This window comes from Lampetra planeri, chromosome 37 (assembly GCF_965212315.1).
Source record: "Lampetra planeri chromosome 37, kcLamPlan1.2.h2, whole genome shotgun sequence".
Classification (NCBI taxonomy): domain Eukaryota; kingdom Metazoa; phylum Chordata; class Hyperoartia; order Petromyzontiformes; family Petromyzontidae; genus Lampetra; species Lampetra planeri.
This window is the reverse complement of record NC_136143.1, coordinates 4,557,145-4,576,290: the sequence shown is the minus strand read 5'-3', so window position 1 is coordinate 4,576,290 and position 19,146 is coordinate 4,557,145. Positions and strand designations below refer to the sequence as shown.

General features: G+C 51.1%; 1 protein-coding gene across 4 annotated transcripts in view; it reads left to right on the top strand.

Moving 5' to 3' along the window:
* Nucleotides 1-18,649, top strand: part of LOC144730954 (uncharacterized) — an 83,492-nt gene extending 64,843 nt beyond the window's left edge. For all 4 annotated transcript variants that reach the window (XM_078611840.1, XM_078611838.1, XM_078611837.1 and 1 more), the window contains 5 exons: nucleotides 6,642-6,759; nucleotides 9,220-9,382; nucleotides 12,937-13,010; nucleotides 14,788-14,918; nucleotides 16,223-18,649. In XM_078611840.1, coding sequence (XP_078467966.1) covers nucleotides 6,642-6,759; nucleotides 9,220-9,382; nucleotides 12,937-13,010; nucleotides 14,788-14,918; nucleotides 16,223-16,445 — 709 coding nt within the window. In that variant the 3' untranslated portion in view covers nucleotides 16,446-18,649. The remainder of the gene's footprint in view (nucleotides 1-6,641; nucleotides 6,760-9,219; nucleotides 9,383-12,936; nucleotides 13,011-14,787; nucleotides 14,919-16,222) is intronic.
* Nucleotides 18,650-19,146: the final 497 nt, after the last annotated feature.

Below are 19,146 nucleotides of genomic sequence, written 5' to 3'. Positions count from 1 at the left end.
GCTCCGCCCTCGGCCCCGCCCGCCTTCTCGACCGTTCTAGCTCCCTCCCGATCCCTTTCGAGAGCTCTCCCTGAACACGTGATCACCCCCTAGCCCCCCAACCTGGGGCCTTCTCTGTGGACACTCCGGATCACGTGTCTACGGGGTCAACCAGAGTGCCATGGCCCGGGGCAACCCTGTCCCTGGGCTGACACTCTCCCGCTCCCCCTTGTCGGAGCCCGCACTGCACACCATTAGTGGTGCTCGCGCTATCCCAGCGCTCACCAAGCCCCGCTAGGGCTGGTACTACACCCACCCACGGGTTGTACGCGATGACGGTGCATCGCACGCCGTGTTGTGCTAGAGCCGGCCTCACACAGCAACCCACACGGTGCTGTCCGTGACGTAAGTACATCGCGCGCCACGGCCCTCATGGGCAGGCACCATACAGTGACATCCTCGATGTCACTACACATACATAGAGACAACAAAAGATCCCCCGTGTAGCCTTTAACAAGGCTGTTGGGGCAAGTGCCGTTCGCGAGCACCTATGAAGGCCGCACGGCACACGAGGGGGTGGGTGGCCAGCACCACGCCCACCCACCTTTGTCTTCCCACTGATGATATTTATGCACTGCAGCGGGGAAGCATTTGAGTCGATGGAGGGGAAGCCCAGGACCGGTTCAGATAGTCATCACTGGTTGTTGGTGACCGTAAGCGGGAATGGTACCCAGGTCACCTGGTTCATAGCGCAGCTCGCTAAACACTACACTACTGCTCCCCGCGAGCAAAACTAATTATCCGTAAAAAAATTGCACGGGCTGGAAACAAAATGATCATAATAATAATGTTGTTTTCGACTGCAAAATCAAGATATAAAACCCCAGCATTCTTTGCATGTCAAGATGAACATCACCATTCCTGCATACATTGTGCACACAGCCTGTAATAGCCACCGGTGAAAAATATCTATAAATTTGGCGCATACCGGGTTTTCGTGCTTATCAGGCCTCATCAGTATGGCATAGCCGTCTTTGCCCTGCTGCTGCCGCTGTTTGTGTCATTCCAAGCAGGCTTCCGCCCCAAAACTTGGGGGGGGGGGAACACGTGTGTGGCACAAACCTTGGGTCAATACGAACAGAATCCAGAACATGTGACACGTACATGGGTAGAGCGGTGGTTAGCACACCACGCCATCAACCCGGTTGCCTGGGTTTCATTCCCGGGCAGCGTGAGTGGCGAGCGGCGTTGACCTGCGCGGTAAAAGTATTGTCAGACAACCACCGTGCCGTGGAGAGAACTTCACCCAGCAGCAAAACGATAAAAACTTGTGAATAATTTATTTGTGAAATATATCTATTTATTATTACACATTCCAGGTGAGAGCTTATTCAAAATAAGTCTCTTGCAAGGGAGACTTGGGATACATTCCAAAGTACTGTACTGCACAAATATATTTGATATCTGTGCACAAAATGTATGGTATGAGACGATGGTTCAACAAAGCATTTTAATAATATACAAATATTATCTGCAGGAGCAGTTATTAAATATGAATCTTGCAGCTATGTGTTTCATACGAATTAATTGCAGATGCCTTGGTGTTTTAATATACTGAGACATGGAAGGGTGCATCGATATAAATATATTTCTTAGCTGGCGAGTGGTATGTGCATCAAATTGGGCACGTAAATAATTACGGTGTGTGCAAATAAAAGGAAGATTCGTGAGAGCAATTGGAGAAAGGCGGAATTTGATTTATTGGGCATGCAATTCGAAAGACAAGAGATTGACTGTAAATGCGATTCCGGATGGGGAAAATTCTAGGTACAACGGAGAGCCATGGAAGACAGCGAATTAAGTTATATAAGCAATTTGAACAATTGGATGCAAGTCGGAGGAGCGAATAACATGCAAATGACAGACGCACGTTCCATCTCGTCTAATCGAACAAACTAAACCGCATGGAAGAACCAATTGAATAATGACGGAACAATGCAAACGAGATGCTAAAAATGGGACGCGAGAAAAAATGTGTTTTTTTATTATTATTACTATTATCTAAATCATGAACACGAATTGTGGACCAACTCATCGAACTCATCGAATGATAATTGTTTTTTTACCCTTTTATCTACCAGATAAAAGGGTAAAAAAACAATTATTATATTTTGCTACTGGCAAAGGAGGTTCCAATGGTGAACTCATCGAATGTCTGCAATGAAGGTCACCGGTCATACAGCCAGATGTAAACAGCGGTCGTAGCATCACGTCGGCCATGAGTAACATCTGGGCTCGTCTGCTGCTGCTGTCGGGTGATCTGATTTAGCTGTGGGGCCTGTGTCCGTGATGCAAGATGTGTTCCGTGTGTGTGTGTCTCTCTCTTTGCCGTTCTTTGCCCCCCCCCCCCCCCGTACGCGTTTTGTGTCTTTCTGTGGTAAGGCTGAAAAAAGTCAACCCCAAGCTGTACTCTCCTAATGGCTCCCTTCAATTATAACACACTCCCATAAAGTCCCCCTGTCCTACGCTCGCCCCCCCGCCCGCCGGCACCTGTCTCTCAGCATAATCATTAGACCTGCTGCCTGTTTGATGATCCCCTCCGCCGACTGCTTTGATCACAACCAGGACAGAGAGAGATTTTAACCAAATTTATGTGTGGAGAGAGAGAGCGAGAGAAAAAAATCTGTACATTAAATTTTTTTGTTCGCCTTGCCACCACCATAAATATTTGACGTTTTATGTTTTATATCAAGTGACGAGCAGTTTGTTAATGCTGCTGCTGCTGCTGCTACGCCACCACGTTGCTCGACCCGGCGTGTGGTTTTGCCAGCGGATTAAATTAAGAGTCGGGGCGGGTGGGTGGGGGGGGCGCTAACTTCAAACGCGTTTTGGCGGGACGAGAAATTCCGCTGGGTAATTAATAACAACAACAACACAAATGTAAGGTGCAAATGTGGATGGGCAAGGGGGGGGTTACGAGATGTTGAAGAGAGATGCTAGTCCGTGCTGGCGGATGTTGCGTACAGATTTTAAGCTCTTGATTATGATCAGTGTTATGAAGATATTTCTGGTTCTGATTGTGATCCAAGCCCAATGGAGCAGTGGTCGTCGGTGAGTGGGCATGGCCGTTGGCTGGTAATAGTAAGGGCTTTAAAAGGACACTGTATATCGGCACTTTGACTTCAGAATCGCCTTTTATACAACACGATTTGGATGTTATATGCGACCGCATCTCAAAGACGCTGATTGAAAATCGGTAGGAGGGCCTTTTTCAGAAAGCCGTAGGGACTGGCTTTTTTATATATATATATTTTTACATCTTTTAAATCAACACCCACGGTTAATATTACAGATGAAATTTTATGGCAGAAGACCGCAATGGAAAAACAAACCCGACGAAATCTATCCCTTAACGGTCTGACGTATTTCCTGTGAATTTTATATTCGTGCATAAACAACCGTCGCGTTGTTTACGAATTGTTTTCTAAAGGTTTACATATTTTTTGAACTGCACCGATTTGCAGGCTTTTTAAAGGGCGTCAGAAAAAAAATGGAAATCGAGAGATGAGCGCGTGTCGAGCGACGATCGCGAGCAGCCAAGAAGCCGCTACTTGCGCAAAGCCGTTACGCCAAAGCGCGATAATTACTTCTTTCTCTTGCGCAAATGAAGCAGGAATTGTTGCGCATTTTTAAGTAGGCGCCCTGGGGGGTGTGGGGCGAGTGGGTTGGGGGGGGGGGCGGCGGGGAGTTGTGGGGAGGGTGAATATTCCTGCCGGTGAATTAGCATTCTTCTATTCACCCATCTCGGCCGCATTAGACACACACGTATAAGTATTATTTAATGTCCGCGCGCCGCTTTCCGTGCCGACGTTTTCCTTCCAAACTATTAATTCTGCCGACGCTGTGGTTGTGCTTTGAAGATTACAAAGAGCTTTGTCCTGCGGGGTACACGGCAGCCTTACTCGGGAGCATCATTAGACCCTGAGGGGAGTCGGGGGGGTTGGGGGGCAAAGTGGGCAGATGATGGTGGGAGGGGGTTAGCAGACGATCCTGCCCAAGAATCATTTCATATACTGCGCTAGCTGGCAGAGTAAACAATCCAGCCCCGAGATTTTGCTCTGATTTCCGCCAGAAACTCAAAACCGTGCACCAATCCAACTTGAACCCATTGTCGACAGACCACCGCCACCCGTACACCATCCCTGCCTCTCACCTCCCCGCACTCTCAATCTGGCAAAGGCGACAACCTCCCGAGACCGACCGGTGTATCCCCAGGCCCTTTTTGGAAACATAATTTCAATTGGAAATTTCTCGCGCGCGCTTGTGTGTGCGTGTACAAATATAAAACTGCAAATATATTTGCGAAGCTTCACATTTGGTCGGCGAGAAAGCTGTCCGCCCCCCCCACTCTTCCGTGATGGACCTGGCTCACGGCGTGCTCACATACAGTGCCCCTTTCAGCCGGCGATACGAGACATCAGTTTGCGCTTAATCCCCATCGGCGGCGTTCGATAAGGCGCGATGTAGTCTTGCGCTGCGCGGCGCCAAGGTCTTTTGTTGATCCGCTTTGGCTTTACTTTGCACTGATGCGTCTGCATTAACCTTTCATTTACAACCCAAAGCCTCCCATGCAATGCTCCAAGGTACCGTATTGCTTGCCCCCTGGTAGCCGCCTCTCGCTCGCTCGCTTTCTGATTGCTCACTTGGCTTGCTGATGCCTGACTGACGCCTTTCCCGTCTCCGTTACGTGCTCGAGTCGGGGCTACCCACCCGTTAGGGATGTAGCGTTTTAATGGTCCGTCGGCTCGGATCGACCATCGGCGCCCGCGATGCGTGCACCAAAAACCACCTGCCCGTGTGAAGACTCGAGAATCAATTGATTCCGATTTGTTATATTTATTTTTTTCGTTGCAGCCGTAAATTACAGCGGGTATAAATGGGTTGCGCCCAACATCTGTAGTCGATCGGCTCGTCACGCGCGGTGTGGTAAAGGGTTAGCGTTCCCTTCCTTCAATCATGTCCGGCCAGCGTGGAAAAGTAGGCAAAAAAAATTCCCTCTTTAAGTAAGAGGTGGCTTGTGTCGAACGTTCTCTCCTGGAGAGAGGCCCCTTCCGCCAGCACTTGTGTGGGCGAGCAATTGCAGGCGCTGCGCATTTTTACTGTAAACGCGACACGCGCGAAATAATGGTGGATACACGAATCTTGAATTGTAACCCTCCCCGCTCCCCGCCCACCCGCGGATTGTCAAAATCCACCACACTGGAAGTCAAATCGTTGCATCCCTAGTGCGTGGCTGCGTGCATGCATTTGCCATTGCGCGTTGCTGCGACAGACGTTGTGTTGTCGGCTGTGGATCTGCATAGCACGCCGATGTTATCCACGTGCTCGCGTCCATCCATGTGCAAGTACGTTTGCGCTGTGCGTCTGGCTTCACCCAATTAAGAGTCGAAGTGAAATTTATGTAACGTTTTTTCAAAACGTGTTTTACTCTTAACCTTCGGGCTTGCCTACCTTATACCCTAAGGCAGCAGAGTTACCCCAACCTCTCTAGACCCGCGAAACCGCCGTCAACCCTCAAATCATTTTCACGGGACCACCGTGTGCCAATAACATTTATTTCACAATGTTCAACACCGTAGCATCTGCAACAGTTCTGCGTTCACTAGCAGTCCACGGAGCACAACGTTGGGACCGGCTTGCTCTTAAGGCGGCACACCATGCCCTATAGAACTCGACGGCTCAGTCGTTAGTGGTTAGCACGTTCCAGTATGAGCCTTGGTGAAGAGAGTTCGATTCCCGGCCGTGGCTAACGGCGGTGGCGAGCGATAATCTGGAGCGGTCCTAACCCCTGACTCTTCACCAATCTGCGCTGATCAGTGCGATGAAGTATAGTTAAAACAATCCCCCCCCCGCCCCCCCACGATCGAGACGGCGTAGGAGACGTTTTTTCATCCAGCAGTGGATTGACAAAGGGCTGTACATCACCATAATTTATTTCCATTTTGCTTTTAATATGCAACATATCGAATCACAGTTGAGAGGAAGCTCAGCCAATCTGCTCTCTGGGGGTCAATTAAACTCGAGCTCCTATGTGGGAATAAAACGGCGATGTTCCGATGGATATCTCGCACCCATCATAGGAATGTGGAATATGTGCCACTAGCTTTAGGGCTGTTATCAATTGCGGATGGGTTGTCCTCGGTTGAACAGGAAACCCTTCCATATTAACAGCACTTTCCCATTCACTGCTGTATGAGGGCCTCCCCATCCCCTGCGGAATTGCGGTGGTTGTTTGACCATACCTCACCCCTCTTTGCAGCGCGGGTTGATGAATGTGGGTAGCATGGGCGTGGAAGCATGGAAGCACAGAACATCAATGCATTTTGATGCATGCCCGCGCACATCTTGTTTTCGGGAAATTAAGAATGCCGTGGCAAATATTGCCAGTGACGATTGCCCCTGCGGTTGCATCCGTGTACCGCCCGCAGTCTTTACGCGCTTCTGGTTTTGCTGTTGTCTCTGTCCCGTTCCTTTGCATCCTTCATCCCCCCCGCCACTGCCTACGTACGCTCGCTCTCACATGTGACTCCCTCCTCCTCCCCCCTCCCCATCCCTCCTCCTCCCTCCTCATCTTCAACCCCTCTCCCGGCCCCCTCGCTTAGAGAGTCGACCCTGGTGGCCGAGTTTGAGGAGGAGCGATCGTCGCTGCGCAAAACCCTGGACCTGACGTCGAGCAAGATCTCCGGGAGGGACCGCGAGCTCGACAAGTTGAATACCGAGGTGAGCGAGGCGCGGCCACCGCTTCCGGAGTCCGTCGTATCGTGGACGACATTTGTTTACCCAGCAAAAAGCCTTCGCCGATACTGCCTTTTTCCACTGCACATCCGAGCCGTAGCCGAGGCAAGTCCGACGCGGCTCAAGGGGCGACCGGGGGTTGCGTTTCGTCGACCGCAGAAGCCGAGAGCCGCTGACGTCACTTGCAACGAACGCGTCGTTAGCCCCACCCCTGGCTCTACTTTGCTGGGATCCAGATTCGGATGTCTTCTCGCGAGGCCAGTGGAGCACGGGTTGGCTCTGGCTCGGCACGGCAGACAGCAAGTGGAAAAACCTCCCATTGTGCCGTGAGGGTGCGCCGTGCCAGCTTGGCTCGGGTGTGCTAGTGGAAAAGTGGTGCCAGTCGCGAGGACACCTTTACAGGAGCTTTACACGGGAGTACCCAGAGAAGACCGACCACGCCATACGAGGATGCAACATTCAAGCCTCCGCACGGATACGTTTAAGAATCAATTCCTCTACTGCTATCTCCTGACCACCGTGTAGCCCCAACCTACAACACGTGGTATTAACCAGGCTCAAATCCTACTTGGATACCAAGATCTGACAAGAACTTGGACGCACTGATTTGTTTGTTTTGGTCATCGTGCTATCAAGACGGGATGAAGAAAAACAACTCGGGAAACGACACCAAGAGATGATTTGACCAAAGAGAATGGATTCTTGAATTGAGTAATAACCCTGAATTGTAACTTCTTATCTAATCACTCCGTGGGAGGGTGGGGGTGGTGGGGTGAATGTTCTTACGCTTTACCGTTGCTTCCTTTTGTTTAAAAGTGCCCCGGCGGGTACAACTTAATATCCCCGGTATAAATCACTGTCTGGATACTGCCACTAAAACGCATTACCAGTGAAACCGAGTGGGATTTGCCAAAATGCTTTAATCTGGCTGCCTCTAAGTTGTTCGCTCTGCCTCAATCTGTTCTAGTATCTCTCGGTCTTCGTTGCCAGCGTCGTGCGTGCGTGCACGTGAATGGCTTCCTGCCGAGCAGCAGTAGTAGTACAGTGGTTCACCGTGCCGAACTACGAGTCCGGCGACCCGAGTTCGATTTCCGGCCACGGCCAACATCGGTGATGATTATCTGAACCGTTCATGCGCCTCCCCTAGGGTGACTGAGCCTTAAGTGAGTACCTGGTGTGCTGTATGCACATCGGCGCCTGGTAACCCACCCCGTCGTGTGCTGTGCCGGCCTTCATAGGTGCTGCTCGCTAACAGCACTTTCCCCAAGTGTGTGTTAAAAGGCTATACAGGGATCTTTGTCTTTGCGCGTGGCTTGAGGCATTTAACCAAGGAACTATTTGGCCCACGCCTGGAAATCAGAGACCCTGCATCAAAAGGAAGCTCGTATCGTTAGCCACATGGTCTCTGCATGCATGAGACATTGCACTTCAGCTTGCTTGTATCCGATGGAACCGTGCGGGTCCGCGTGGATCGGAGGGGGGATGGCGAGCGGCTCGCAGGAGGAAGGTTGCGAGTTCAACTCCCCGTTGGGGCCCGTTGACTCGGCCTCATCGTCCGTCCAGTGTCCACTCCTCAGGGTCGCGGTCACTTATGCCCGTGAAATATTGCACCCGTTGTGAATTAATTGCTTTATCATTTTTATTATTTTTAAGGTTGCCAGGCGGCGCAAGGGGGTGCATAATGTCCATGTCTGCACTTTAGCTGGCAACACTGAGACCCTGGGTTTAAAATTCAGATTTCACCAGCCTGTGATTAAACTGGCTTCTCAGGTTTATCAAAGTGATCTTGCTTAGCCTGGTAACCCAAAGACTGCACAAAAAAACGATTATTTGTCTTCATTTCTGATGCGTTAAAGCAGGTAACACCCATTTTCTATACTGTACATAGACTTTATTATAAATAAAAATACCTGCGAGCACAAACGCGTGTTGGAAAGCGTTCTGGAATGTTCCGGAATCCCGTGCGTGTGTATGTATATATCTATGTTGAACTTCTTTCGCACTGTACATAGCCAACCATGCTAATCGGAGGTGCAGGGGATAGAAAACAAAAGAAACACAAAAAGCTGTTTAAAAAAAAAAGAGTTTTCAATCTCGATTTAAACGTGCACATTTCAAGTGGCTTCCTAATATTGGAAGGAAGAGCGTTCCAGATGGCCACAGGAGCGCATATGAAAGCGCACGATGCAGTCACCATCTTTGTTCGATGGCTAAGCCATAAGCCACTACAAGGATGACCTGGGTTCGCATGATGATTTACGCTCCTTGACGAGATAAGCAAGGTATTGTGCTTCATTTGTGGCAAGCACTTTGTGTGTACAATGAGTGCGACCTCCTCATGTATTCGTTCAGCAACCGGAAGCCAATGCAGCGCGGCATGCACTGGACGGGGACACCCATCACGGCACGTGCGTGATTTTGTTGTACCCCTTTGTGTGCCTGCAGCTGTCAGCCCTGCGCAGTGCGGGCAACGCGGCGCGGGACCTGCAGAGCACGGTGCAGGCCCTGGAGACGGAGAAAACCAGACTGGAGCAGAAGGTGCAGAGCCTGGAGTCGGCGCTCGGCGAGACCAAGAGGAAGCTCGACACTCAGCCCATCGCTGCGTCCAGTGAGGAGGCGCACGCACGCACGCACGGACGAATAGCGATATTGAATTTTGATTTAAAGCTTTCATGACTGCAGGGATTCATCTTCTTGGTTCTTTCGGTAAAGTCACGTAGAAGGGAGAACCAAGATAGTGATACTGAATTTGAGGTTTCCGCAGCCTTGGTTAGAATTCACCTATCGACTTTCATACCTCCGAACAGCACGGTTGGCTACGTATGGTGCCAAAGAAGTTCAACATACGTACATGTGGGTCTGACTTTTGAGCGTGTGACTTCATCGTCAACGGTCCGCCGCTTAATTCGCCCTCCTCTGACGGCCGCAAATGTCAAACCGCGAATTAGGAGTGGGAACTTAACACGATCGTAAACGGTTCTGTGAGTACTAAAACAAATCTATTTTATTTATCAAGTAAAGCCCACTGAACAATTAGCAATTTTTTTCAGAATTGCTCTGGCAACAAATGATAGCTCAACGAAGTGGCTTATCACATAGAAATTTATAGTAGCAGCCAAATGCTCTAAACGCATGTTTCTGAATGTGTAGGGAAAAAAAAACCTCCAAATATACATGCGTCAGGGTAAGGATTAAACCCACGCACTCCTGCATATGAGGCAAGGGAGACATCATCTCACCACCACGGCACCCTACAGGTGTGACGCTCACAGATGTTGACTCTGTACCAACCGCTCGCTGTAGAACGGGTGGCCCGTGCAGCAGCAGCAGCAGCAGCAAACATGCAGCAGTGGCAGGCCAGCAGCAGCAGCAGCATGGACAGCAGGTGTTGCCAGTTTGCCGTCGTGCGTTGTCGATACCGAATGAAGTCAGAATGTGACTAATTATCTTATCGCACATGCACCCACGCGAGAATTTCAGTTCTGCCTCAGCGGTGCCAAAATTCAATGAGCGTTGATGAGGCCGCCCGGCTCGCAGGTCGGAGCGCCAAGCAGACTTCGCTCTGAGATTCTGGGTACAAATCCGGGTCCCGGACGCTTGTCATTGAACCGGGTTCTCGAGTGCAACCATTTGATGCCCTCGGCCAGGTCACCAATGCCCGAATTTTTAAAAGCCATCGTGTAAAATGTAGCTCTGCGCTTAATCAGGATACGTTTTAGCGCCATGAACCGAATGTCGGATTGACCGTCTTGCGACAAATGTTGCTGTCGTATGGCAGAGTGGGTGGGGACGCACTACCTTGGACTGTGCGTGGTCATGAGGTCATTTGAAAGAATGGATGCACCGCTGAGTGAGATTTCTGAACGGATTCTGCATCTCGTGACGGCACCATGATGATAGCACAATAGAAATAACGTTGGGGATTTTTTACGAATTAATTTTATTTAGATATTCACAATTAATTTCAATGCCTATTTTATCAGACTCTCCTTTGATTGCTAGGACCGGCGATATCTTGGGGGCGCCACAGTGGCGAGATGTTAACTCCCTCGCCTGGTATGCAGGAGGTCATGGGTTCGATCCCGATCCTGAAGCCTGTATGATTCGGAGTTTGCATGTCCCCTCTCTCCCCGTGGTCGCGTGGATTTTTTTTACGAACTTGCGTTGAGAGTATTTGGTTGATATAAATCTCCACTTGATAAGCCACTAAGTTGAGTTATCCATTTGTGGCCGGGTCGCTCCTGAAAAAGAGCTACATAGCTCGGTGGGTCTTAGCTGGTAAAAAAAAAGTATAGTTTTAGTTTGAGTTGATTATCTTTTGATTTACCATTTCTATATTGTCGATGCCTACTGTGGTGAGAATTTCTATTTTTACGTTACCCGTGCGTGGATTTTCAATGTCAGAACACGTCTAGCTGCGCAGGTGCGAGGCGCGAGAAAAATAATACATCATCGTAATTGTGATAAATGTAGCTCTTCACTCGGGAGCGCTCTGGGAAGAGTTTTTGAATTTCACACGTGCACTTCACGCTCGCACCTTGGCTTTGCGGTTACAACAGTTGCGGTGCAAATGTGTAAAGGCCGTGACACGTTCAAGGCAATTATTGTTGTCACTCATTAGAATTAAGAATCTTCATTGAGACTGGAGGTAGGAATCTGATGGGCTATGAAGCTCTATTTACACAAGCAATGCAAAACAACGATAGGAGCGCAAAGAATAGGGAAGGTAAGCAAATCACCCAAAAAAATACGAATAAGCTAAGCTATTTTTATTTTACCAGGTAAAGCGGACTGAGCTGTTCACTTCTTTTTCAGAAGCGACCTTGCCAACAAAAATGATCGCTCAACGAAGTGGCCTATGTGGAAATTTATAGCAGCCAAATAATAAAAAAATAATCTATACGCATGGTTTTTAAATGCGGTGGGAAAAACCAGAGGACCCGGAGAAAAAGTCCCACGTGACCACGGGGAGAGAGATTTGCAAACTCTAAATATACAGGCATCAGGGTCTGGATCGAACCCTCGCGCTCCATTCACCGCTGAGTCTCGGAACGCGCAAGCGGCTCGGCATTAATTTTATTTAGAAAGGCGTAGCGCCGTTGTTTTTAAAGACACAGTACTCGCTCGCAGAGAAGCCTAACAACACGACCGCACGCTCCGATAGCTGGCGCCAGACTTTGCCACACGCACCTCTCCCGCATGGCGTTGTGGGAGCCTCGGTACCAATAATGTTGTTTTATCATTCCTTCCGGTTTTGTTTTGATGACGTACACGTACGTCACCGGAACCGGAAAGGGTTAAGTGTTTTCTTTGAGCCGGCTTGTGTGAGCCAGAGGCAAGCCTGAGCTGATATGAGCCGTGACTAATAATGTCGGCCTTACTATAAGCATCTTGCCATGGCAGGGGCATAGAGTGATGAGAGTTCCGACTAACCAATAAAGCAGACTTCCTTGAAAAGTGATTAGTTCAGCATTTGTTAGTCTAAAGAGAATACACAACCCCGAGCAGTCATGTGACTTGTGTCTGCGATCTGATTGGAAGTTACCATCCCAGTTGCCCACTGCCGAGTGCAGTGATCAGATTTATCCAGAGTTTTTTCCAACAAAATGTACAATAGCAAATGGTGTGGCAGCTATACTACCGGTGACAATTGCAAGCGACCTTTGTCCTAAAATTGCCTTTGTTGTATTGCCTTTCATCGCCCCTTAATCGATTGTTTGGAAGGTCTTGTGTAGACCCATGCTTTAGCAGATATTTTAAATAAGGGTCGATTGGAAGGATTACCATAACAGGAGTTGCCATTTGATATGGGAGTCCATTGAAGACCATTGAAATTAATTTCTCTGATGATGTTTCAAATAATTATCATATTAAAGGCGGCCAGGCCTGACTTTTACAAAGAAGTAGAGATGACCCATTATTTGGCGGTTCGTTGATGTCGCAGTCCGTCAATGTCTCACAGTCCAGCTAATCGACCAGTGCACCTCCGATAGTCACGGCTGGCTACGTAAGATGCGAAAGAAGTTCAACATACGTACGTACATTTGTTCGACGTGAAGTCGCATTTGTGCGCCTGTTGCTCGACATCCAGGCTCTGTTTGACGCGAAACTCACAATTGAGTGAATGCGACCAGAGACCAATGCCGCCTCTTCCCTCCGCAGCGGCTGTCGTGGCCACCAAGGCGGCTCGGCAAGACGCGGACGACGAGGAGGAAGACGACGACATCAGCGGCCAGGTACACGCGGTAGCGGTCGACAAACACGCAAACACGCGCGCACGCAACGCCCCGTGGCGGCGGCGGCCACCGCTTTAATTTGTCTCCTTGTGCGCAGTGCCTTTTTTTGTTTGTTTTTGGCACGAGCGTTCGTTATCACAAGTCGTGCGATTGGTTCCAATGTATTCTCACCTTCTGGCTCTTGTTTCCACTTGGTTTCCCCGTGATTTATTTTCTCATTCTTTGTTTCTTTATTCCTTTCGTTGCTTCCCCTTCTGCACCCCCACCCTCTCTCTCCACCACCCCCCCCACCACCACCACCACCAAACCCACCCACACCGTCACCCACCTGAACCCTGATGCACAATTATCTTCTGGCTGCACTTTCACTGTCTCCACCTCCTCCTCCTTCACCACCACATCCTCCGTGGCTCCTTGGCTCGCCCAGCAAATGGTTGGTGCTGCGTGCGTGTGCGTGTGCGTGCGGTAACCCCCCACCACCTCCCTCCCGGCCTCCAGTAGTCAGCACCAACTGCCGTTGAATCGCGGCCAGAAAAACTGAAATCCATTAAGATTATATATTTGTATACGGAAAAAGAATAATAATATATAAATGTATCCTTTCTAATACAACAAATATTCCGTTTTCTTCGGATTATGAGATGCTCTGGAAAGTAAGATGCACCCCGAACTTTATTAGTACCCGATGCTAATAATAGTTAAATGTATGTGGTCGCTCACAAAAAGACAAAGGTCCCCCTCATAGCCTTAACACACTGGTGGGGAAAGTGCTGTTAGCAAGCACTTTTTGAAGGCCGGCTTAGCACACGAGGGGATGGGTGGCCAGCACCACGCCCGGCTGCTTTTGTCTCCCCAGTGGTGATTACACACCACACCAGATCCTCGTTTGAGTTTGAGTCGACCTAGGGAAGGTCCAGGACTGGTTCAGATAATCAATGGCCGTGAGCGTGAATCGAGATCAAGTCGTAGCGCAAGCGCACTAACCACAGCGCCACTGCTCCCTGCACACACAGACAACAACAGCGACAGCCGCCATTCGCCACTAAATGGCGGTGACATCACCACAGCGCTTGAGCCAGGCTAGGTGCATTTCTTTTTTATGCCACGCGAAGTGTCAAAGGCTCTCTGGCAGCAGGGCCAGACCCAGGCGTTGCCACAGGGTCACTGACTGTGATGACTGGCAGATGCAAAGGGGAGAAAAAACTGTGCCTTATAACCCAGAGCATACGATAATTTCTGCGGTAATCTGGACGTTAAGAAAATGTAAATGGACAATCATCTAAATTTAGTCGCATTTTAGGTACAAAAGGAGAGTGGTGAACGAAGCAGCCATATGGGAATGATTCTTTGAAGTCGGGGGGGGGGGGGGTGGGACCCAAGTGGGTAGCCATGAGGGTCATTATCGATGAGCCGAGTGCGCCCGTGAAGGCAGTTAATTGAGAGAGGGCACATCTACAGCGGTCACACGGCACTTACTGAGTAATTGAGTGCAGAGTGGAGCTATAGTGGGCCCCACCGTATGCGACCCCCCGTCACGGTCCACATTTGCCAATTTTGGAGAAAAAAAATTATCCGCACGTTGCTCGTCTTTTGGGTTACATCGCAATCGTCGCCCCCCTCCTGCGAAAACCGGTATCAGGGCCCTCCTGAAAAAAAAATGTAGTCCCAACAGAATAATCAGCAGGAGTGTGTCATGAACGGATCACCACGTGCGTGCTAATAACGCCACCGCTGTGTTCGGTGCACCGTTGCCCTGTTCATCCCCGCGTGCTCGCAGGTGGAGTTCCTCAACTCGGTGATCGTGGAGCTGCAGAGGAAGAACGAGGACCTCCAGTCGCAGCTGGAGAAGTTGGCCCAGGCAGCCGTGAATGGGAATGACGCCGCCGGACAGGGGGACAGCGCTGAAGAGTAAGGAGACGTCCGCCTCGCCCCGTCCGACGCGGGCGCCGCTTTTCCCGTTATTCCCCGTTCGCTCGCAAGCCCGTCAATTCGGCTGTCCGTCTGTTTGTTGTCTGTCTGTCAATCCATCCGACCGTTCGACCATCCGTCAGTCCCTCCGTCCGTCCATCAGTCCGTCCATCCATCCGTGCAGCGCACGTGTGTTGCTTCTGTGCGGTGGCGGTGGTGGTGGCGGCGCTGAATGCCAGCAAGCGTGCGGGCGTTCTCGCAATTGTTTTGACAGTAGAAAAGCACACAATGCTGCAGGCCTCTGGAGAGCTTCGTGAGAACGCTAATTCTGACGGTTTTCGTTATTGTTTCCATCCCTCCCTCCCTGCCTCCCTGCCTCCCCTTTGGATTTACAAGGGAAACATTTGTGTTTTAGCCCCCGCTGAGCTAAAGCGGAGGTTTGTCAGTGTTGGCCGTGTAACAAGGGACGACGTAATAACAGGGCTGCGTCGGTGACGGCGCGCCCAGATGTAATTATTTGTGTGTACTCCCCGGACTTGCCCGCTATTACCGGTTTAACAGTGGTGCTTTGTCTACATCTCTATCGCATTTCCCGAATTTTTCCATCTCGAGAGAACTGCTTTTGATCTTCCACTGGATCTCCGCGTCTCTCCTCCTTTGATTGAAGTGATTCGCCGCGTGCACTTCCCCTGGTCTTACCACCACCGCCACCGCCGCCGTGTCCTCTAACCCCTACTGCCGTCAAAGCCCCAAATTGCAGGGAAACAACATTTCTCTTTCAGCACCGTCCATCTGCCGCGTTGTCACGCGTGCTCTCTCGTCGCTTGCTTGGGGAAACTCTGGCGTCATCTTTTTTTCCCCAAGTTTTTGGAACCTTCGCTCGACTCGGGGAAACACCGCGGTAGCTCTAATCAGGCCCTGCTATCATCACCGTTGCCATCATCGTAACTCCCATCCGTTATCGGTGTTCCCAGCTCGCCTGCAAGTTTCGCGTGCTCATGGTGGTTCAGCGCATTAGGTCTCGCCTGCTTTGCCAACGTCGCCGCTCTCTGCAGCGGGCATTGGAACTCATCCCAATCCCCCTCTAACCTTGCTCAATGCAAGAAACCCATTACTTATCTCTTTACGCTATCGTCGGCACGCTCTCTTTCTCTCTCCCCCCTCCCTCTCTCTTCATCGCCGACCTCTTTACATCACACGGCCCTTTTAATCCCGCGCTCGGCAACCCGCGGCAATCGATAAATGCATTTAACCCACCGCCCCCCACCCCCCCATTTCTGCCGTGACCCCTTCCCCCCCGGCAGGCCGGAGGAGGGCCGCCGCCAGGTGGCGCCGCGTCTCTTCTGCGACATCTGCGACTGCTTCGACCTGCACGACACGGAGGACTGCCCCACGCAGGCCCAGCCCGAGGAGGAGCCGCCCCACTCGGCCCACCACGGAGAGCGCCACGCCACGCGGCCCTACTGCGGCATTTGCGAGTCGTTTGGCCACACCGCCGAGCAGTGCAATGACGACGAGACGTTCTAGAGACGGCCGACCGCCTTGCCCAGCTTGCCCCCCCTTCCCCCCCCCCCCGCCCTCTCCTACCACTCTCACCGTGGCCACCGACCCCACCCGCCTCCCACTTTCATGGCGGAACCGACAAACGCGTGTCTTCTCTCCAAGCGAACGACCTCATTGCTTCGTTAATAGCTTTTTCAGTCCTCCGCTCGTTACCCTTTCCTGCCCTCTCCTGCCCTTCCCTTCCCTCCGGCCTCCTCCGTGTATTCCCCCACCCCAAACTTCCCCCGCCCACCACCTCTCCTCCCTCCACTCCTTCCCTGCTTCATCCCCTGCTCCCTCCCCCCACAACCACAATCCTCTCTCAGTTTCCAAACTCACCACCGCCACTCTCAACCACCAACTCAATTCTCACTTCCACTCACCAACACCACCTCCACTCTCACCACCTCCACTCTCACCACCACGAATTTTCAATACCCCCCCCGCCCCTCCTTCCCCTCCTCCCTCTCCTCCTTGGATAGGGAGGTGTGAGAGAACGGTTTTATGCTCATAGGTAACCGTGGCAACTTCAGGGCAACCGCCACCTACGATTGCCACCGGCAACGCATGAAACTATGAGCGCCGTGGTCATGCCAGAGTGACGTAGATTGAGAAGAAGAGTTCAGCTAATCCGGACAGAGGTTGCCGAGCGCTGTGTGGGGCGTTCGATGAGCAGTGACTGATGCACAGAGCTCGCGTTCGCGCAACGACGCAGCCTCGGGCCAGTCACGTGACCTCTGTCCGCATTTTGGCAACTGGATGACGGCAAAGCGAAAGTTGCTGGTGACAATTTGCCGGTGACGGTTATCCGAACATGTGTCCTGACCTTGCAGGGGTTACTGCCATAAAAAGGAAATAAATATATGAAGGCGACGTTTCAGGCAACGGCCCTTTTTGATAGCACGCAACATCATTTGTGTAACCATTGCCGAAAATGTGTCCGGTTTTATATATTTCAATTTCCTTTTGAAGGCAACGTTATTGACGGAATGTGTTGATCTGTTTGTTGTTTGTTTAATTGCTCTTGTGCACCGCTGCCAAAGCAGTATCACCAAATAACGTTTCGTTTTATCGGGGTCACTGTATATATGCTGCATTCACCCACGTGGGTTGTGTCACATTTCTTCAACTTGTCTCCGCAGCAAGCTCCACGCGCGCGCGTGTTGGGCGTTCGTTGCCACGCGTGCCGGTCTATGCACACTCAGCGCAACCTTCCTCGCGTTGTGGGACACTGGGGAGGCATCCACCCGCCCTGCGCACACGCACGCCCGACAGGACTCGGCACCAAAGGGGAGAGGGAGGCTCGCGCGTGCGTGTTTTTGTGCGTCGGTGGTTCTCTCTGCAACTGTTTGGTGTGCCTGTGCGCGACCGTTTTCCTACTTGCACGTGCGCTCGAATGACCACCTGCGGCACTTTTGTTTTCATTTAATTTTCTACACCCATTTTATTTTTTACCTAAGCAGGGGTGTCCTGAATTTCAATCAGCTGCTCTGTTCATGAAGCCTTAAATTCTGCTGGAAAAAAAAAACATTCTACAGCTTACGTCTTGAAACCCGTAATCAAATTTTAGAAATATATATATACTTGAGGAGTGGTTAAACATCAAACTGTAGCTCCTGCACCAATGATTGTAGTCATTTTTCCGTTGTAAATCTGTCCAGCGCCGGAAAGAAACTGTTAATCTCATCCGAAGGAGCGGGGCCGTTGTCGTAAATCAACCGCAGCTCAATTTTCACGCGACACCACCTCAGTTGCGTGGAATCCATGGCGGGGGGGGGGGGGTGGCGGAGGCCGGGGAGGAACGGACCTCTAGAGCGCAAGTTTCGCTCGCGGTTGCTGCTGCTGCTGCTGTTGTTGTTACCTTGAATTGAGATGATGAGCGAGCGAGCAAAACCACAGGTGCCCACGGCGAAGCGTCGGGCCGTAAACTACCCGACGCACTTGGAGCACCGCCCGCACCGCACTTGTCGCGAACCCGCACGCCAAATTGTGTCGTCAACGCACTCCTCCGCTCGCCTCTGCAACAACAATCTTTTTCTCCTTATTTATTCGCTGCCTTCCTCAGCCCGTCGAGTTTATCGGAGCGGTCATCATTGGGGGGGGGCGACGTCTTTCCGCGTGAAAACGAAGGGGGCGCGGGTTTTTTTTGTTGTGTTTTATGTTTTTAAACCAAACTTGGCAATGGCGAAGGTGCAACGCTGGAATTGCTTTTGCTTGCGCTCGCTGCTGGCGGGAGCGGACTCCACTCGCGGGAAACTTGAGCGAAAGTTACCCCTCTTCCTTTCCGGAGGGGTAACTTTGGCCGACTCACGCACGCTTTGGTGGCCCCCCCTGCCTTTTGCGCATCTCCGATGATCACGTGTCGGTCACGTGCGGCGCGACAGAAGTTCAGCATTGCGTGCTCGCCAGAATACTCTCATGGTTTGGTTTTCTTACGAACGGGGACACCGCTTTGGCCTATTCTGCCGCCACTTTCCCGTGCGATGAAGACGTCAATGCTCGGGACGCATACCAGAGGGTGTGCGGTGTAATGTAACAACAATTTCCGCAGGGGACGGCTGCTGAAGTTGACGTCGTAAGAAACCAATTTCCCCAGTTCCCTTCGGTCGCCTCTCAATTCACGCCAGGGTTGCGATGAGACGCCCTCGGTGTGGACCGACGCACGGCAGTCGAACAAAACACAAAA